Source organism: Microcebus murinus, chromosome 18 (assembly GCF_040939455.1).
Source record: "Microcebus murinus isolate Inina chromosome 18, M.murinus_Inina_mat1.0, whole genome shotgun sequence".
NCBI classification, from domain to species: domain Eukaryota; kingdom Metazoa; phylum Chordata; class Mammalia; order Primates; family Cheirogaleidae; genus Microcebus; species Microcebus murinus.
In genome coordinates this window covers 52,759,110-52,781,323 of record NC_134121.1, presented here as the reverse complement: position 1 = coordinate 52,781,323, position 22,214 = coordinate 52,759,110, and the positions used below count along the sequence as shown (strand labels likewise).

The window sequence follows — 22,214 nt, the reverse complement described above, 5'->3', positions numbered from 1 at the left end:
GTGAAGTAACTATTATACCTCAAAAGGATGCTTTATTAAGTTATATAAGTTCAGAGACACAAATTACATATGTATGTGTTTGTGTATGCAGTTTATCAGTGTTTCACTTTTTGCTTCTTTGAGATAATTATATTCATGGTCTTCCCTTGGCTTTCTTGCTACATCTGCAATTCTTACATTGTACCTTTAAGATACTGTTTTTTGCTTGCCATTTACCTTCCTTCTTTTAACTTGGATTACAGGCCTTGGGATGTGAAACTTTTTCCGTTTTGTTTTATATTTTAGCCTTCTTAGCCTAGAGTCTTGACTAATCATTTCTGCTTCATCATTTCAGACCCTTATCTCCTGTTTTCCTTCCTTCATTTATGTATCCATCCATTGATATTTCTGCATTAAACTGAACCTTTCAGGCCATTCTGGTACTATTAGTTAATTTCTAGTTTTTTGCCAATATATGTAAAGTGCCTGTAAATAATATGCTTGGGAATAAATTTTTATTTATTTTAATTGTCTTGGGAATTCTCAAAAGTCAGTATACAGAAAACTCCCAAATATTTTGTGTACCCCCCTAAATCTTACTGTATGAAAAAATAAAGTTTATTTTTATTTACTTTCATACTATTCATACCATTGACTCTAATAAATAAGCTATTTAATATGCTATCAAATATGCTGGTTACTTTAAATATGCCTATAAATTTATTGCCTTTAAGATTGCACAGGTATTATGAATTGCCTTGAATATCTGAATAGAAATAAAAATCACATTTAAGTCTTCTTTTTTCCTGAACTAGATTTGTCATTTGATATATATGAGGGTCAGATTACTGCATTACTTGGCCACAGTGGAACAGGAAAGAGTACATTGATGAATATTCTTTGTGGACTATGCCCACCTTCTGATGGTGAGTTTTCTGACTTAAAAAAAAAAATCTCCTACTTCATTTTGTTAGTGTTATTAACCAAAGTTCACAATATGATTATTTATCCATGGAATGTACACTAAATGATGTTTCTCAATGACTTGGGACCTAGTTTTGTATCTGTAAAGGTGTTTTCTCTTTTTCTGGACTACACACATTTGGTTGTTTTTAATAGAAAATAAAAATGATTCCATCATGTTTAATAAAGTAAAAAGGACCTAATTTTGTACATGTTTCTACCACATCTTTATGTGTGTGTGTATTTGTGTATACATATATATGTTGTTTACATGTGTGTTTATTCTTCATTTACAAGGAAAGAAAAATCAGTAATTTAGTTGAAATTTAAATCAGACTTATAGACTATTTTAGGTTGAGAAAATACAGATTTCTAAATGTGTAGCAATAGTAAAAAACTTTATGATAAATGTCCATACCATCTCTTAAAATAGAATTTTAAGAGCAGTACCTCAGAAGTATAGTTCTGATATGTGATTGTTCTGTAGGTGAGAATTCAGTGTAGCAGCCCCACATTTTCACAATTACCAAATAGGATGGCAGTACAATTAATATATTACTTTACAAAAGGGCCGATTTTTTTGTTTTGTTTTGTTGTTTTGAGACTGAGTCTTGCTCTGTCGCCCAGGCTAGAGTGTTGTGGCGTCAGCCTAGCTCACAGCAACTTCAAACTCCTAACCTCAAGTGATCCTCCTGCCTGCCTCAGCCTCTCAGAGTACTAGGAATATAGGTGTGAGCCACCATGCCTGGCCCAAAAGGGCTAAATTATATTGAATCTGCATTTCAACCCTTTAAATGTAGTTTAACTTTTAAAATTAGTTTGATTTTGTTCTTAATGTGTCATTCTTTGGTGGTCATAATATCTTTAATTTTTATAAGAATTCATGGTTTTAGGCCGGGCGCGGTGGCTCACGCCTGTAATCCTAGCACTCTGGGAGGCTGAGGCGGGCGGATTGCTCGAGGTCAGGAGTTCAAAACCAGCCTGAGCAAGAGCGAGACCCCGTCTCTACTATAAATAGAAAGAAATTAATTGGCCAACTAATATATAGAGAAAAAATTAGCCAGGCATGGTGGCACATGCCTGTAGTCCCAGCTACTTGGGAGGCTGAGGCAGTAGGATTGCTTGAGCCCAGGAGTTTGAGGTTGCTGTGAGCTAGGCTGACGCCACGGCACTCACTCTAGCCTGGGCAACAAAGCAAGACTCTGTCTCAAAAAAAAAAAAAAAAAAGAAAAAAAAGAATTCATGGTTTTTGTTACAATTCTCCATATATTATCACACTGATCTAACAGTTCTTTTTTTTTTTTTTTTTTTTTTTTTGAGACAGAGTCTCGCTTTGTTGCCTAGGCTAGAGTGAGTGCCGTGGCGTCAGCCTAGCTCACAGCAACCTCAAACTCCTGGGCTCAAGCGATCCTTCTGTCTCAGCCTCCCAAGTAGCTGGGACTACAGGCATGAGCCACCATGCCCGGCTAATTTTTTCTATATATATTAGTTGGCCAATTAGTTTCTTTCTATTTATAGTAGAGACGGGGTCTCGCTCTTGCTCAGGCTGGTTTTGAACTCCCGACCTCGAGCAATCCGCCCGCCTCGGCCTCCCAGAGAGCTAGGATTACAGGCGTGAGCCACCGCGCCCGGCCGATCTAACAGTTCTTAAGTGGGATATATTAGTATTCAGTTCATAAAAGAAAAGCTGGAATTCAAACAGATTAAGTAATTTGCCCAAGATCACACAGCTAGCTAGGATAAAACTATGTCTGGAGAATTGTTACTGGAATATAAGTATAAATAATGCACCAATGGATATTTATGTTTAATGTTAAGCTTCCAAGTTTCTTGTTCTTCCCACTATGTAATATGACCAGTAAGTGAAGAAAAATGAGATCAAAATATAAGTGAAATACTAATATGAAAATGAGGATATGTGTTGTATCTTTTAAATTTATGTTGATTCTTACCTTATGCGTCTATTATAATTGAAAAAGTTATTAGGATACTTTTAAACATATACATTTTAAAATAATGTACTTAATATATATTTAAGTATATATTTTGCTTTTAGGGTTTGCATCAATATATGGACACAGAGTTTCAGAAATAGATGAAATGTTTGAAGCAAGAAAAATGATTGGCATTTGTCCACAGTTAGATATACACTTTGATGTTCTGACAGTAGAAGAAAATTTGTCAATTTTGGCTTCAATCAAAGGAATACCACCCAACAGTATAATACAAGAAGTATGTTATTCATATAGAAATCTTTACTTTTATTTCCTGTAAATTAATAACTTTTTGAAATAACTTGTGCAATAAAAATTTGTTTGAAAATCTAAATATAAAACCTTTCCTGAGCCAGTAAACATAGTCATTGCAAAGAATTAGAATTTGGACTAAATGTTATAGCACACATAAAATAGTTCTTGTTTCATCTGAATGATACTCACCTCTCTCCTCCCCTTCCCCTGTCTCATTTCTTCCTTCTTTTCTCTTCCCCCAGCCCTGCTCCATCCCTCACTATTCTCCTCTTCCTCCAACCACATACATTCAGAGCCTTCGCCATGATCCCATCTTATTCCTTCCGCATTACTCGGGAAGGCACAAAAGTAAAACAGATCTTTCCCTCAAGAATCTTGTTATCTGTTATTTTCAAAATTATATATAAATATATGTCAAAATTAAGTTCCATACTAATTGAACATTTTTAAATTTGATATTAAAAGTACTTAACACATATTACTTAAATGATTAAAATACTTAAAAAGTAATATTGATAATTACATAAATGATATGATGTGTTAAAATAACCTTGTTTACACTTTACTTTTACAGGTGCAGAAGGTTTTACTAGATTTAGACATGCAGGCTATCAAAGATAACCAAGCTAACAAATTAAGTGGTGGTCAAAAAAGAAAGCTGTCTTTAGGAATTGCTGTTCTTGGGAATCCAAAGGTAAATAAATACTAGCTTTACAGATGAAATCATTTTAAATTATGTTGAATAAAAAGCAGATTGTAGAAAGATATAATACATTATGTAAAGTTTAAACATACATAAAATACTATATGTTATCATGGATGGAATCATATTAACAAGATTTTAAAACTGAAATCAGAAAGATATATAATATCTCTCTGATACTGGCTACCTTTAGGAGGGGAATGGAAGATACGGACTTTCGTTATGCCATGTTCTATGTCTTTAAAAAATGATCTGAAGGAAATATTTTAAAAAATAACATTGGTTAAATTTGAATGGTGTTTTTAACAGTGTTGTATTGTTCTCTGTAGTTTTTAAAAAATATTTATAATAAGTTCATAATAGAAGTTTAAAAATAGAACAAAATCAGAGAAATAGTTCAATTTGTCACTGTCCTGCTGCTTTGTGTTTGTTTTGTGCTGTTGCCTGCCCTGTAGAAACAGGGAAACAATTCATGCACTGCTTTGCACAGTGCAAGAAAGCTGCCAGGGCATGCAGCTAGGATAATTACTCATTGATCCCCAATCCCCACTATCCAGCCACATTCCCCATTGCTGCTTGGGGATGACTCTGGATTATGGCCTTATGTTAAAGAATTTACCTCCCAGCCCCCACCACTGTGTTTTTAAAATTAAAAATAGTCTTGAACAAGTTGCTTCCCTTGAATTAATATAGAACATCTTTAAAAAGCAGTTGTTACATCTACAAATTTAATTGCTAAGGTTGCGAGCAATATGTTTTTCTTTTTATTTATCTGATTGTTATTATACTTATATATTACAGATGTTAGTCTTTTAGGATTAACCCTAGGAAAATATTCACATGCCAAACTTATAATTTTTAAAATTTATGTGAACTTAAATATGAGTGAAAAGCTCAGATCAGATATATTTCTGATTGAAAATAGTAGCTTGAAATGGGGAAACTTTTTAGTGTTTACATATATTTTACAGATTTTAGTTTTTCTGAGGATTCCCTGCCCTTCCCTACCCCTTTTTACACAGTTACTACTGCTAGATGAACCAACAGCTGGAATGGACCCCTGTTCTCGCCATATTGTTTGGAATCTTTTAAAATACAGAAAAGCCAATCGGGTGACGGTGTTCACTACTCATTTCATGGATGAAGCTGACATTCTTGCTGGTGAGATTTTTGCTTTATTTTGAAGAATTAAGGTCAAAGGGAAGGTGGACATAGAGATGCTAAATCCTGAGGAATAAATGGAGAAACTATGTTACCTAATGTTGTATGTTCATAACAAAAAAGTTAAAAATTTTTTAAATGACATATTTTTATGTTGAATATTTCTAAAATCCCCTTAAGTTTAGTGATTTTCTAGGAAAACTTATAGAACTCAGCATATAGTCATACTCATGGCTATGATTTATTATAGCAAAAGGATACAAAGCAAAATTAGCAAAGGGAAAAGATACCATGTTTCCTCAAAAATAAGACCTACCCATAAAATAAGCCCTAGCAGGATGCGCAATATAAGCCCTACCCCAAAAATAAGACTTAGTGATGGGCGTGGCTACGCAGCGCATCTGCACAGCCCATGCATTTCATGGCGGAGCAGTAAAGAAGACGAGCAGCCCTTCTCATCTGCCTCATCATGACAGCTACTATCCCAGAGGTGACTGGAAAGGTGCGAGCAGCCCCACCACCAAGGTCAGCTTCCCCTGTCAGGTCCTGGTCATCCTATGCGTGCTGCAAGCTGAGGCTTTGAGGGGAAAGTCTCCTCAGTGAAGTGAGGAGCAGGACTCTCTGCTTTAGGTATTGTATGTCCCCAGGGGGAAGAAGGAAAGTTGTGGCTTCCATTTTACTATGATGATGTTCCAGAAGAAGATGACTTAACTATGTTTGAATAAATATAGATTATTGTACCATACTTAAAAAAAAATAACACATCCCCTAAAAATAAGCCCTAGGGTGTCTTTTGAGGGAAAATAAATATAAGACCCTGTCTTATTTTGGGGGAAACATGGTACATGAGGCAAAATCTAGAGGAAACTAGTCACAAGCTTCCAAGAGTCCTCTCCCAGTGAAGTTACACAGGATGTCCTTAATTTCTTTGGCATTGAATTATAACATGTGTGAAGTGTCTACCAGGGAAGGTTATTAGAGACTAAGTGTATAAGATTCTTATTAGGTGCTGGTCATATGTTACCTCTGTCTAACACATATCAAAATTGTAGACTCCCAGAAGGAAAGCAGGAGTTCAGTTTAAATCACATTGTTTGTATAGTTTAGGCATAGTGAGCCACTCTTAATTTGTTTAAGGAATGGTGGGAACCCTCCCCAAATCTAAGTTCCCTGATACCAGCCTAGGGCCAACCTTGTAAGTAGGCCTAAGGATTGCAGTCTCAGACCTACTGTGTAAACTCTTTCCTGGACAATTTTATGCACATACACACATATAAAGAATCCAAGTTTAAGTCAACACATGATTTTTAATAGAGTCAGACTGCTTGGATACAGTTCCTAGCTTTGTTACATAATAGATATATGAAATGTGTAAGCAATATATTTTCTTGCTACTTCAGTATTTGCATCTGAAAAATAGGTGATGATAATCTAGCACCCTCATTATAAGGTTGTTGGTGACTCTTAATGAGATTATAACATGGGTGTCTCTCATGATTATCCATAAAATATAAATGCCAATTAATGCTGTTATTAACTTAGAAATTGAAATATAAATCTTTATTTGCAGATAGAAAAGCTGTCATATCACAAGGAATGTTGAAATGTGTTGGTTCTTCAATTTTCCTCAAGAGTAAATGGGGAATTGGCTATCGCCTAAGGTATCATTCATTTTTTTTTTTTTTTTTTTTTGAGACAGTGTCTTGTTCTGTTGCCCCAGCTAGAGAGCAGTGGCATCAGCATAGCTCACTGCCACCTCCAATTCCTGGCTCAAGCATTCCTCCTGCCTCAGCCTCCCAAGTAGCTGGGATTATAGGCACATGCCACCATGCTCAGCTGATTTTTCTATTTTTTGTAGAAATTGGATCTCATTCTTGGTCAGCCTGGTCTTGCTCTCCTGACCTCAAGCAGTCCTCCTGCATCAGCCTTCCAAAGTGCTAGCATTACAGCATGAGCATGCCTGGCCTATTGATCATTCTTTATTGACTTTATTCTTTATTATACTCTTGATCTACTGTTGTTACTTTTGGGGTTTGTCATAGTGTACTTTGTGACCATATTTTATGGCGCTAAAGTTAATATAAAGCCATCATAATTTACTTTTGGTTTGTTGAATAATCATTAACAAATTGGTTTTTGGTATTCTTTAGCATGTACATAGATAAATATTGTGCCACAGAATCTCTGTCTTCAATGGTTAAGCAGCACATACCAGGAGCTACTTTATTACAACAGAATGACCAACAACTTGTATATAGTTTGCCTTTCAAGGACATGGACAAATTTTCAGGTACTACTTACATTAAGTTTGTTGGGTTTTAAACCAGGGTCTTTTACTGAGAATGGGTTTTCTTGATTTTCTTTTTGTTTACTTCTCTACAATGCTCCCAGATGACCAGAGTTAATGTTCTGATTTTATAACAAATTATATGGTGAACCCCTGAATTGTTTTAATTGAGGCATTATTTTTTAACGTTTTAATGAGGAACTCAAACTCAAGTCTCCTTCTTCTGTTTAGGAATTGCTTAATAGCCAAAAGGTTATTACTGATGTAGGTATGTAGCATAGAATTTTTTTTTTTTTTTTTTTTTTTTTTTTGAGACAGAGTCTCGCTTTGTTGCCTAGGCTAGAGTGAGTGCCGTGGCGTTAGCCTAGCTCACAGCAACCTCAAACTCCGGGGCTCAAGCGATCCTCCTGCCTCAGCCTCCCAAGTAGCTGGGACTACAGGCATGCGCCACCATGCCTGGCTCATTTTTCTATATATATTAGTTGGCCAATTAATTTCTTTCTATTTATAGTAGAGACAGGGTCTCGCTCTTGCTCAGGCTGGTTTCGAACTCCTGACCTCGAGCAATCCGCCCGCCTCGGCCTCCCAGAGAGCTAGGATTACAGGCGTGAGCCACCGCGCCCGGCCTGTAGCATAGAATTTTTATAGCATTTATCTCATAATTAGAAAAAATATTTTCTATAGTAGCTTAATTGTCTTCTTTTTTTTTTTTTTTTTTTTTTGAGACAGAGTCTCACTTTGTTGCCTAGGCTAGAGTGAGTGCCGTGGCGTCAGCCTAGCTCACAGCAACCTCAGACTCCTGGGCTCAAGCGATCCTTCTGTCTCAGCCTCCCAAGTAGCTGGGACTACAGGCATGCGCCACCATGCCCGGCTAATTTTTTCTATATATATTAGTTGGCCAATTAGTTTCTTTCTATTTATAGTAGAGACGGGGTCTCGCTCTTGCTCAGGCTGGTTTTGAACTCCCGACCTCGAGCAATCCGCCCGCCTCGGCCTCCCAGAGAGCTAGGATTACAGGCGTGAGCCACCGCGCCCGGCCTTAATTGTCTTCTTTAAAAAAAAAATCACCAGTTAACTAGATTAAAGTACGTGTGCCAACTTAATGCACTCTGCCTGTCATTTTTAATAACATTTATATACTACTTACGTTGTGCCAGATGCTGGTCTGTGCCTTTTGCAATTATTAGTTTATTTCATTATCTCAATATTTCAACAAATACATGAGATTATTGCTTTTATTTTATAAATGAGGAAATTGAGGCATAGAAAGATTTAAGGAACTTGCCCAAGGTGACAGGTAGAAAGTGGTGGAGCCGAGTTTTAAACCCATGCAGATTGGTTCTAGACCTCATGTTTTTCACCACCATACTTTTTTGCCTTTCGTATTTCTTTGATAAATTGTCACAATATTTCAGGGGATTTCAAAATGTGTTCTGGAAACACTTGAGGGGTCGACCCTAAGACTTCTTGAGGAGTTGATAAAGTCAACATTTTTCCTTAATAATACCAGGATACAATTTGTCTTTTTGAGCCTCAGATTTTCATGATTATACTGTTTTCCAGAGATGGCATGACATATTCTATCACAACAGATTGAATTCAAGAACAAATATGAGAACCCATCAGTCCTCTGTTAAGATGTTTAGACATTAGAGATTTGCAGAAATATAAAATAAAATTACATCTTCTTCTTATTGACTTTTTTGTTTGAAAAAATAAATTTTTTAAAATTTATATTAACACAATAGATTTTGTTATCTTAAAAAGAACATTTAAATGATTTCTATGCATTTTCTAGTATATATTTTTCCTTCACTTTTTAATATAGCAACATTCTCAGGGTTTTTTTTGTTTTGTTTTGTTTTTGTGACAGAGTCTCACTCTGTTGCCTGGGCTACAGTGAGTGCCATGGCATCAGCCTAGCTCCCAGCAACCTCAAACTCCTGCGCTCAAGCAGTCCTTCTGCCTCAGCCTTCTGAGTAGCTGGGACTACAGGCATGTGCCACCATGCCCAGCTAATTTTTTTCTATATATTTTTAGTTGTCCAGCTAATTTCTTTATTTTTTTTTTATTTTTTTTTTTTTTAGTAGAGACGGGGTCTCGCTCTTGCTCAGGCTGGTCTCAAACTCCTGAGCTCAAATGATCCACTTGGCTCAGCTTCCCAGAGTGCTAGGATTACGGAGGAGCTCTGAGGGCTTCTTCCATTGCAAGATTTGTTCTTTTATGCCTAACACTTTTGCATCTACTGGTCTCATTTATGACCAATGATTTAATCACAGTTTTCACACAGAATATTCCTAAATCAATGTTTCTAGGTACATTTCTTCCTAGATGCACATATATCAATAGCATTTCCCTTGGCCTATTTGGGAATTGGTACCAGTTGGTTGTGCTGTGTCTCTCCCTAGATATCCCACTCACATTTACAGTTTAACATGACTTCCACATTGCTCCTTCTGTCCACTATGCTTGACATCATCTGAACACTGGCATCATCTTTGACTTGAACCTCCGTGCCCAGCCACGTTCTCAGTTTTAATTTCAAGTACTGTAAATATTTCTAATTATTTATAATATGATAAATATCTAATATATTTGCCTAAAGAAAATTCCTTTGAGGTTCATAGCAGTTCATGAGAATGTTAAAGGTGTCCTGAGACCAAAGAACCAGGGTGCTAGCAGGGTAAATTTGGTCATATCTTATTTTTAAAAGATATTTTACAATAATTCATGATAGTATGCATTTATTTTTTTCTTTTAGGTTTGTTTTCTGCTCTAGACAGTCATTCAAATTTGGGTGTTATTTCTTATGGTGTTTCCATGACAACTTTGGAAGATGTGTTCTTAAAGCTAGAAGTTGAAGCAGAAATTGACCAAGCAGGTAAAAACATAACTAACAAAACACCTTAGGCAATAAACCAGACAGAGGGTGAATAAGACAAATAATTATATAAGCATGTGAAATTATTCTAGGAATTTGTCCATTTCCTCAATGTTTTTGAGTTTATGTGTGTAGAGATTTTTGTAGTATTCAGATATTTTGTGTTTCCATGGTATCAGTTGTAATATCTTCTTTTTCATTTCTGATTGAACTTATTAGGGTCCTTTCTTTTCTATATCTGGTTAATCTAGCAAGAGGCCTGTCGATTTTGTTTATCTTTTCAAAGAACCAACTTTTTGTTTTGTTAATCTTCTGTATAATTCTTTGGAATTAATTTCATTTAGTTCTGCTCTGACCTTAGTTATTTCTCTTCTTCTGCTGGGTTTAGGATTGGTTTGCTCTTCATTTTCTAATTCCTTGAGATGATTCATTAGATAAAAGGCTGATAATTAAAATCTACAAAGAAATCAAGCAAAGCAGCAAGAAAAAAAATCAAACAACCCCATTAAAAAGTGGGCAAAAGACATGAACAGAAACTTTTCAAAAGAAGAGGCCAAACTAACATATGAAAAAGTGCTCAATATCTCTAATCATCAGGGAAATGCAAATCAAAACCACAAAGAGATATCACCTAACTCCAATGAGAATGGTTTTTTTTTTTTTTTGGAGACAGAGTCTCACTTTGTTGCCCAGGCTAGAGTGAGTGCCGTGGCATCAGCCTCACTCACACAACCTCAAACTCCTGGGCTCAAATGATCCTACTGCCTCAGCCTCCCGAGTAGCTGGGACTACAGGCATGTGCCACCATGCCCGGCTAATTTTTTTTTGTATATATATTTTTAGTTGGTCAATTAATTTCTTTATATTTTTAGTAGAGACAGGGTCTCGCTCAGGCTGGTTTCTAACTCCTGACCTTGAGCAATCCGCCCGCCTCAGCCTCCCAGAGTGCTAGGATTACAGGCGTGAGCCACCGCGCCCGGCTGAGAATGGCTTTTATCCAAAAATCCCCAAACAACAAATGCTTGCTTGGATATGGAGAGATAGGAACACTTAGGTACTGTTGGTGGACTGCAAACTAGTACAACCTCTATGGAAAGTAGTATGGAGATACCTCAAAGAACTAAAAGGAGACATAGCGTTTGATCCAACAATCCCACTATGGGGTATTTACCTAAAGGAAAAAAGGACATTTTATAAAAAAAGATATCTGTACCCAAATGATGATAGTAGCACAATTCACAATTGCAGAAATGTGGAAATAACCCAAGTGCCCATCAGTGCATGAGTGGATTAATAAAATGTTGTATATGTATATCACGGAGTACTATTCAGCCTTAAAAAATGGTGAACTAATACCTCTTGTATTAACCTGGCTGGAACTGGAGACCATTCTAAGTGAAATATCACAAGAGTGGAAAGACAAACACCACATGTACTCACTGTTAAATTGGAACTATTAATAATCAGACAACACGTATGTGTACATATGGAAATACAGCTCTTTGGAAATCAAGCAGGTGGGAGAGGGTTATGATAAGGAAAAGAAAAAGAATAATTCCTGTGCTTTTAGCTTGAGAACTGAGAATGGGATTGCCATTTCTTGAGAATGAGGAAGTGAAAGGTTTATGAAAAGAAGGAATCCAGACATGAATTTTGGCTATATTGTTTGAGATGCATCTGGAGCTAAGTGAAGATGTTATGGCTGAAAATATGAATTTGAAATTACTCATCAATAAATGTTGCTGTGGAATTGGATGAAATCACTTAGGTAGAGAGTGTAGATGAAAGTAGAGGGGCAAGCTCTGAGGTGAGTGGTGGAGAAAGAGCAAAAAAGGTATGACCAAGAAGGAGCAATTATTGCTTATTCTTTTTTCAGAAAAGAACGGAAATGCAAAAGCCTAGAAAAATGGTGTTTCAGGAAAGAGGAAGCAGTCAGTTATTTGTCGATTGCTAGGAAGGATAAGAAGAGGACAGAAAAATAGTTTTGGTACCATATAAGACAGCGAGAGATGGGGAGTGGTGGCTCACGCCTGTAATCCTAGCACTCTAGGAGGCCGAGCGGGCAGATTGCTCAAGGTCAAGAGTTCGAAACCACCCTGAGTAAGAGTGAGACCCCGTCTGTACTAAAAATAGGAAGAAATTAGCTGGACAGCTAAAAATATATAGAAAAAAATTAGCTGGTCATGGTGGCACATGCCTGTAGTTCCAGCTACTTGGAAGGCTAAGGCAGAAGGATTGCTTGAGCCCAGGAGTTTGAGGTTGCTGGGAGCTAGCCTGATGCCATGGCATTCTAGCCCAGAGAACAGAGCAAGATGCAAGACTCTGTCTCAAAAAACAAAAACAAAAACAAAAACAAAAAACAGGGATTTTATAGTGTGGAAGACAGTGGTGATCTTGACAAGAGCAATTTCAATGCTGTGGTAAGGAGCAAGGCTGGATCTGTGTAGTTTAAGGTAAGAATGTGAGTCAAGGAAGCTTTTCTTATAGTTGAAGGTTAGCAAAATGATTGTGATGGTAGATAAGGAGCATGAAGGAAACTGGGATGTTAATTCACAGTTGTTAAGAGTCAGGGTTCTGAGAATATATGTTTTGTAAGAATGCTGAGTGGCTGATGATTAAAGTCATTGTGAGACCAAAGTCAAGAGTAAAGCTGACTATTCCATCATGAAATAAACTTCCAGTAGAAGAGGAAGATTTTTAAAAAAAAAAAAAAAAAAAAAAAGAAATAAACTTCTGTCGTGCTAAACTCAATCAGAAATTTTATAAAAAAATTATTACTAGAATTTTACTTATTCATGGTTTTGGTAGTCAAATTTAAAAATATTGGCCTTCTTCTATGGATACAGTATTTTGTCAGAATTGCCAACTCTAAAATTTCTCCTATGGTATATATTTATAATACCAGATCCTCACTTTTAAATGTGGTCAATGGAGAAGCAATGTGTTTTGGGGTTCTTCATTTTTCTCCTGTTGTCATTTCTGGATCAAAGAAGATTTATCTGAAAAGTGGCTGTATGTGATTTTGTGTTTTTTCTTTCTTTTGAAATTTTGAAGTGATGAAGTTGGCATTCTGCTTTTAATTCATCCCCACAAATTGTGGAAGAATCTGAAATAAAACTTTCTATTGAAAGTCTTTGTGGAATTAAATAACTAAAAATGAAATAAAGCCTTCAAAAGTTTGTTTTGTTTATTATTATGAGTGCTAGTATGTGTATTGGGCCAAAAGTTATAATGTTCTTCTGAAATTTGACTAACTAGTACACTCTATTTAATGTTTGCATTAATAGTCAGTGTCTTTCTATATCTAAAGTTCTGAATGTCTGTTTTTGAATTTAAAATGAAGTCATCAATTGTGTAGCATTTTATTCTTATTACGTATATGTTTATACTTTAATTGATAAAATTTCAACATAAAATATATAAAGAAATTTTTATTCCCAATATATTTAGAATGTTTAACTGTAATTGAAAATGTATATTAAATATTAAAAGTAATTTGAACAACATATCTAATTCACATTACCAAGTTTGCTGTGTCCTTTAAGTGTTATGTTAATAATCTATATGATCACACTACCATTGATCCTGCACAGCTTCAGGAATGCCAGGAAATGATATTGAAATAGGCACTTGGCTCTTAACTCTTCCACAGTCTGCAGATGAAGTTGAAGGACAGATTTTGGCTGAAAACTGAGCTTGAAGCTAAATTTTAATAGAGAAACCAAGTAAAGCCAGGAGAAGTCTCTCAGACATGGAGATGAAAGAGAAGTCAAGTCTTTGTTAAAAATATGATGCTAGGTTGTAGTCACAGAGGAAAAGTTCACATAAAAGTTGAATATTACACAGTTGTGGAGATAATATTTTAAATATGTGCATGCATCAGATCATTTTTGAACTACAGGAGTTATACAGTATGTCTCTTTTGCATCTGGCTTCTTTTACTCAATATTATGTTTGTGAGGTTTAACCATATTGTTACATGTAGCTACACAGTTGTTTGTTCATTTCTATTATTTTATGCTATTACAGGCATATTTCCAACCTATTCATTCACCCATTTATAGACATTTGGGTTCTTTCCAGTTTTATGAGTATTCTGGGTAGGGCTCTTCTAAGAATATTCTTGTGTATGTGTTTAGGTTAACCCTATATATATATATGTATCTTTGTTGTGTTTGTACCTAATGGGAATTTCCTGGGTCATAAGCTATGCATATGTTAAGCTTTAATAGATACTGTCAAAATATCAGAGTTTCATTTGTTCTGCATAATAACCAAAACATGTACTTCTTTAAAATTTACATGCTTCAGAAAGATTTTCATCTTTCTAAAGGAATATACTAAAATTTTCTTTTTGTTTTGCTTTTTTTTGGACAAATAGATTATAGTATATTTACTCAGCAGCCACCAGATGAAGAAATGGATTCAAAATCTTCTGATGAAATGGAGCAGAGCTTACTTATTCTTTCTGAAACCCAGGCTTCTCTAGTGAGCACCATGAGCCTTTGGAAACAGCAGATGTATACAATAGCAAAGTTTCATTTACTTACTTTGAAACGTGAAAGTAAATCAGTGAGATCAGTGTAAGTATAATCATCAGTCTTCTGCCTGATGAATTTTTAAGGATACAAATTGGATTCACAACTTAATTTTTAAAATGTGGACATAAGTAAATAATCTATGTTGTTTTGAAAGATTACAACTATAATTTCAGTGTCAGAGAAAAAAAATATGCATATGGTATCTCATCCCTTAGAGCATTACTCTTTTAAACTAGCATTTATTTTCTCATCTACAAAATGAGGAAGTGACAAATGATATTTTCTAATTATATAATTTTGAATTAGTCACTGTACCTTAAATTTTATTTTACATTTATATTTTTTCAGTATTTTTGCATCTATTAATGTTTATAAACCACTTTTTGTAAATAGCAGGAAAAGTAAATTTTATCCTTATTTATCAGATGAAGAAACTGAAGTTAGAAGGCTACATATTAAGAGCTAGTAGATCCGGGATAAGAATGACATCTTAAGTTAGCTTTAGTCCCTCTCAGTAAGGTTTCCCTAGGGTGGTAGGCATTGAATTATTTGGAAATAACATTAACTACTTTCATGTACCATACACCTATCTTGTTAGATCCAAAATGGTTGTAGTAGGTATAAAACTTTAGAATAAGAATACTGTTATATATTTGAAATATGCTAAATTTATTTGCTCTTTTGACCAAATTTATACTATCAAACAAATGCCAATCAAATATTTGATTTATTCCTATGTAAGCATTACTGAAAAAAAAAACCACATTTATTTAAATCAGCATGTTTAGCTTTATTTAATTGAACATCACTCTCATAAAATGCTCCCTAAAAAACAAAGTATCTTAGTCAGCTTGGAGTGCCATAACAAAATACCATAGACTGGGTGGCTTAAACAGTGGAAATTTATTTTTCTCACAGTTCTGCTGGCCAGAGGTCTGAGATCAGAGTACCAGCATGGTGAAAGCTCTCTTCCTGGCTTGGAGAAGGCCACCATCTTGCTGTGTGTTCACATGACCTTTTTGTGTGTACTCGTCTGCATTCTCTGCATTATCTTTTTGTAAAGGCACTAATCTTATTATGAGGGCCCCACCATCATAACTTTATCTAATATAAATTGTCTTCCACAGATCTTATCTCCAAATACTCCAGATATTCGGAGTTAGGGCTTTAACATACAATTATGGAAGGGTACAAACATTCAGTCCATAACAAAAAGTGTTCTGTGATCAAGTACATTTGGGAAATGTTACAGATTATATTCCCTAATATTAAGGAATCATTCATTAGCATATAAAAACACATGAGAGATTATACAGAAATTTTTTCAACTTTTTTGAACCTGGAGTTTCCAAATATTATTTAATCATGATTTTTTTAAACCTAAAACACTTATTAACTTGTTATGGAACTGGATTTCAATGCATTATGCTTTTGGAAATGCTGACTTAGGTATACTTATAACAATTTAAGAATTATTTAAAAAAAATTATGGGGTATCTGAAAAATTATAAATTGCTAAATAAGTGATCTAATCTCTGGTGATCTAAGCTCTCCAGTGACTTGTTGTGACACTTATTACATATAATGTAGAGATATTTTGTCAGATAAGTAGCTGTCTTTTGGATTGAAGGGCATTGTAGTAGACTTGCTTTGCAAGTCTTAGAGGAGACATGGCAATTATAATGTGATTAAATTATGATTAAGATGAAATTTCAAAGATAACAATTATTCAAAGTTTTGCTATATTTCTATTTCTTACCTTATATCTAAAATATTTTTTTTAGTATATGAAAAGTAAATGGTTAGAAATGAGGCAGGGCTGGAAATATTTCCTTCAGGAGTATAGAGACAAATACTTAAGACATAATGTCTGGTTCTTTAACAGTTATAACCACATGTTTATATGCCCTGTGAAACTTTAAGAGTGACTTTAATCTAAAATATACTTTTATAACTTTTAATTTTGTCTTAAAATTTTGGCTTTTTCTCCAATATTGTCATGAGATCATTCCAGGGAGTAGAATTTCTATTTTTTTTTAAGATTTTTTTTTCTTTTTGTTGTTTTTTTTCAAGGATTATCTTTTGATGGGGTTTAAATCTATACCTATTTAAGGAAGATTTTTTAATAGATTTACATATTAATATGTACCTTGAACTTTTTTTTTTTTTTCTTTTCAGGTTGCTACTGCTTTTAATTTTTTTTGCAGTTCAGATTTTTATGTTTTTGGTGCATCATTCTTTTAAAAATGCTGTGGTTCCCATTAAACTTGTCCCAGACTTGTATTTCCTAAAACCTGAAGATAAACCTCATAAATACAAAACAAGTCTGCTTCTTCAGAATTCTACTGGTGAGAGCGTGTGAAGGTCTGTGAATGAGTGTTGGGTGGAGTATGGGGTTGAAGGGTAGATAAAGGTCAGAGATTTGGATTTTAGAAATATATTTAAGGTAAAGGCGTGGTTTGTATGAAATCTAAGTTAAATATTTATTGATGCTGAAGAATATATTACAGAAATGAAATTTTGTTGTAAGTATAAATAAATGGAAGTTTTAAATATCCTAATTTATACTGTGTATAATCATAAAATTCCTTTTTTTAATAGTAGTGACATTCCTAGCATGTTTTATCTCAAAGTTCATGATAAGTGAAATATACTTAAGTTGAAAAATCCTTTTTAGAAGAGTTACAGTATATAATATTTATGCAGTTATATGTCTACATAGAAATGTTTAATCCTTCAAAGACAATCTGAAGAATTAATTAAAACTAAGAAATATAAGCCTTAGATATAAATATCTATAATTGAGTACATTAGATTTGTAATGGATATTTTTGGATATGCTATTGGTATTCTTACTACATAATTTTCAAATATGAAAAAAAAAATTTTTAAAACATATGCACTTTACCAAAGCTCAAAAATAAAAAACTGACATAGGATTCTGACTTTCAAGGTATTAAAACCTAATATGAAATTTTATTCATATATGCTCAGTTGTTCCTACAACATTCACCATCTATATAGATAACTTTTAGTCCTAAGGTTCTTGAAGACAAAATCAAGATTAGCTAACTCTGGCAAATTTACAACAAAACAAAAGATTTAGTTTAATTTACTTAATGTTGCTTAAATACATTAGAAAGTTGCATTTTATATAACCTTTTCTATGATCACAAATTCTTTGGGGTTTAACATTTCCTAACACTTCACCTAGATTCTAGTATTTTTCCTTTTTGATTCACTATTAGCTGAAGTGCTTTGCCTAGTGTTGAAATAACAAGTGTGGTGTTAGGAATGATTATAAATTACTATTAAATTCACTATTAAAATCTGGTGCTTAGTATATTTACACATATATGTACATATGGTACATATATAATATTCATCAGTATATTCTTTCAGGGAAAGATGCCTTTAGTGATAGAAAATTACTCTTGAATAGAAAATGTTATGTTTTTCATTTTTTTCTTTCATTTAGAATTCTTGTTTTTGGTTTTAATATACATTTTATGTTGCTAAAATGTAATGCTGCATGAAACTTTATACTGTGATAATTGTGACTTTTTTTGTGTCTGGAGGAATTATACATGTATCTCAAATCTTTCTGTTTTGAGTTCATTCTCAATGAACTGCAGAAATTCTAGTATTTTCAAAGTTTGTCTCCTTCCTTATGCTTTTATATTCTTAGAGTTGCTTGCTTATGTATTCCATATTTCCTAGCTTTGCTGCTGGTCCATAATAAAACCACTTTTCCCTTAGGAATCACTGGCCTCTATGTGTATATATACATTGGGTAGTATCTTGCCCTTCTTGCAGAGATATCACAGGTGATATGATTCTTTCAGTTATAATGTAGCTCTCTTCTCAGAATACACAGCCACTCTTGCAAGCTAGAGATAAGAGATCAGTAGTAGTAACATCTAGTGAGTGATGTTATCACACCTTGTCCTATACCTTTCTGAGTTCAGCAGGTTATCTTGTTACCTAAAATTGTCATATAGATTTTTATTCTCACTATTTAACTGAATTCCATATATTATAGGTTAGTTTTCAATGTGAATAAATAGTTGTAGTAGTAGCAGCAGCAGCAGCTAAAATTTGCACAATTGCTATGTGCAGGTTCTGTCCTAAACCCTGTGTATATACTCATTTAATTCTCATGACCACTCTGTGAGGCAGATCTACTTATTTTCTCCATTTTACAAAAGAAGAAACAGGTCTAGAGCATCTAGGTAACTTGCTTGAAGGACAAATAATAGTGTGAATGGTACAACTTGGATATGAAACCAGGCTGACTGGCTCCAGAGCCAATGTCACGTGTTAGCTAATGAAAACAAGATACTTACCTAAAAATAAAGTGATCTTCCCAATGTTATTGGGAACCTATCTTTGTTTCTCATTTAAACTAATTGTTTATTATTTGCTTATTTTCTAACACCAGACTCAGATATCAGTGATCTTATTAGTTTTTTCACAAACTGGAACATAATGGTGACAATGTTTAATGACAGTGACTATGTGTCTGCTGCTCCCCATAGTGCGGCTTTAAATGTGGTGCAGTTAGAAAAGGTAAGACTGATGTATGTGAATGAACACCCATTTGAAAGTTAAAGTTATAAAAAATTAAAATATTTGTTTTAAAATTAATAATTTGCTGATTTTACCTCATTAGTTAGAAATTAGATTTTACTTTTGGAAATAGCTAGCTTGTTTATTTATGATATAGTTTATGTCTTGATGGATGCCCAATATATTATAGAAAGCTACAAGGAATTTAATTTTTATATTATATACTTGTTTAAAATATCAAATATGTACACATTCCAAACCAGATTGTCTTTATCTGTCATTGAATATTATTTCTATGATTTGTGAAGCAGCTTTTTGGTACAGTTAATGAGAATTAACCTAATAGGTGAGGAAAGCTTGGTAAATCACAATACTATATCTATGTATATTTTTATATAGTATGTAATAAATCTCCTTTTTTTTATTGTAGGACTATGTTTTTACAGTAGTTTTCAACAGTACTATGGTTTATTCTTTACCTGTAATGATGAATATAATTAGTAATTACTATCTTTATCATTTAAATGTGACTGAAACCATCCAGATCTGGAGTACCCCATTCTTTCAAGTAAGTAAATGTAGAAAAAACTTCATATGCATATCATAGATAAAATAGTAACTATTAAAAGTCAATCAATAGTAAACAAAATCTGTGGAAATTCATCTTGTAAGGTCTTCTAGTCTTCTAAAAACTTGAGTGGGGGATAATTTACATCAAGTTGTTTAGGATTTCCCAGTATTAGTTTGCTTCAGAATTGAGGAGGTTCTTTTTTGGGCACATATATTTTTATAAAGCATAAGTATTTTTTATAGTAATCATAGAAGAAAAATTAAGATAATTTTAAAGTAAATATTGTTTATCTGAAATCTAGGTATTAGGGTCCTGAAAGCACCTTGATAAATCACTCAGACAACCATTATAACTCTTAGTAGGACTGTTGGATTGTAAATATAAAAAATCAGCTTGAGTCTACAGAAAAGTATTCAAAAGTTTTTCTCTTAACCCATTGTTTTTCATATGCTAAAAAATAAATGGACAAATATAACTGCTTTTTCTATTGTCATACATTTTTAAATAGCTTTATTGAAATATAATTTACACACCATCTAATTGACGCATTTAAAGTGTGTACTTCAGTGTCTATTATGTTCATAGTGTTGTACAACTGTCACCACAACCAGTTCTAGACATATCACCCCCCAAAAAACCCTTGTACTTATTAATAATCACTCCTCATTTCCCCTCCCCATTCCCACTCCCAACCTTAGGCAACCACTAATCCACTCCATAGATTTACTTATTCTAGACATTTCATATAAATGTGGTCTTTTTGGTCTGCCTTCTTGTACTTAGCATACTGTTTTGAAGATTCATTCACTTCTAACAGTGTCTACCTGAAGATAGTGTCAGATCCCAGTTTAAAGTCTCAGTCCCGCAAGACTGCCTCCTACTTTAAATGCTAATCTTAACCCCCAGTTTGTGATCTGTGGTTCTGACCAGCGTGCTATAAATCAGGAGTCCCCATGACTGGCTCCTTGAGTTTAATTTGCTAGAATGGCTCACAGAACTCAGGGAAACATTTTGCTTACATTTACTGGTTTATTAATACAGGGTATAACAAAAGATATAGATGAACAGTGAGATGAGAAGGTAGGACAATGTCTAGAAAGGTCTTGAGCATAGGCATTTCTGTCCTTGTGGATTTGGATTGCTTCAGCTTCCCGGATGCAGATGAGTGGAATTGGGTTGTAAGAGAGGAAAGAAAGGTGAAGAAATTGGATAAGAGAATCTTGTACTTTTTTTATTTTAGAGATTCTTTTAATAAATAGTTCATATCAGAAGAAATGATGAGTGTCTGAGTTAATGGAACAACAGTAGCAGTAGTGACAAAGGCATGTAAAAAATAAGTGGCATAAGTTGATCATTGTTGCATTTGTGAGTTGAGGAGAAAGAAAGATTCTAGTATTTCTTACAGTTTTAGGAAATATGGTGCATAGTAGTTATTTCACCAGTTTTGAGAATAGAGGCAGAAGAAAGATTTTTGTTTTGGTAGAATGGAATGCAGTTTTGAATCTACTGAATGGATTATCCTTGCGGCATTTTCCTGATAAACATTTAGTGAGCGTTTTGGGTATATGAAGCTGGAGAGATTTCTGGACAGGAAATATTTGTGAGTTACCAGTGCATAGGTGATATTAAATAAAGTTGTTGATCATATCTTGTGATTTTTTTAAAATTGTGAAATATTCAAACCTATAGAAAATTAACAGTCATGTGTCTGTCATCCAAATGTTTCAAATGTTAATATCTCATAACACTTGTTTTTCTTTAATAAAACTTTGAAGGTACTGTTGAAATCCCATGTTACCCCTCCCCAACCTTGTTTCCTTCTCTCCTCCATGGAAGTAATCACAGTTCAAAATGTATAATTCCTATACATGTTTTTTATGATGTTACTACATATGTATGTATCTATAACTACTACAAAAGATTTGCAACTTAACATTACCCATCAAACACTGACATATAAACACACTACTTTTTGAAACGGAGGAAACAAATGGAACTTTTTAAAGTTAACTATTCATAGATGTAGTCATATTAATGTTCCACATTCTTTTTTCATCAGTTTCTGTGTTATTGGATCCAACTGTAGCCTTGTTAATCTCTACTTCTTGTATTATTTAGTTTACATATTTGTGGGTTCTCCCTGGGCTTTCCCCTGTCATAACCTATGTTTGGGACAAATTATACAATGTCATATGGCATGAATTAAGGAACTGACCTTATTGCTAAATAGGAACACTCAGAATGCTAGGATCAACAAGATAGGGATGCACTCCATTTCCACATCATCCCATGGAGGGGTGTGCCAGGGCC

At 34.1% G+C, this 22,214-nt stretch overlaps 1 protein-coding gene across 3 annotated transcripts in view; it reads left to right on the top strand.

Annotated features, from left to right (window-relative positions):
• The window catches only part of ABCA5 (ATP binding cassette subfamily A member 5), an 87,647-nt gene that overhangs the window by 38,357 nt on the left and 27,076 nt on the right, over nucleotides 1–22,214 (top strand). For all 3 annotated transcript variants that reach the window (XM_012747414.2, XM_012747413.2, XM_012747415.2), the window contains 11 exons: nucleotides 795–905; nucleotides 2,999–3,174; nucleotides 3,766–3,885; nucleotides 4,917–5,055; nucleotides 6,626–6,716; nucleotides 7,206–7,345; nucleotides 10,104–10,223; nucleotides 14,605–14,806; nucleotides 16,943–17,112; nucleotides 19,206–19,333; nucleotides 19,764–19,901. In XM_012747414.2, coding sequence (XP_012602868.1) covers nucleotides 795–905; nucleotides 2,999–3,174; nucleotides 3,766–3,885; nucleotides 4,917–5,055; nucleotides 6,626–6,716; nucleotides 7,206–7,345; nucleotides 10,104–10,223; nucleotides 14,605–14,806; nucleotides 16,943–17,112; nucleotides 19,206–19,333; nucleotides 19,764–19,901 — 1,535 coding nt within the window. The remainder of the gene's footprint in view (nucleotides 1–794; nucleotides 906–2,998; nucleotides 3,175–3,765; nucleotides 3,886–4,916; nucleotides 5,056–6,625; nucleotides 6,717–7,205; nucleotides 7,346–10,103; nucleotides 10,224–14,604; nucleotides 14,807–16,942; nucleotides 17,113–19,205; nucleotides 19,334–19,763; nucleotides 19,902–22,214) is intronic.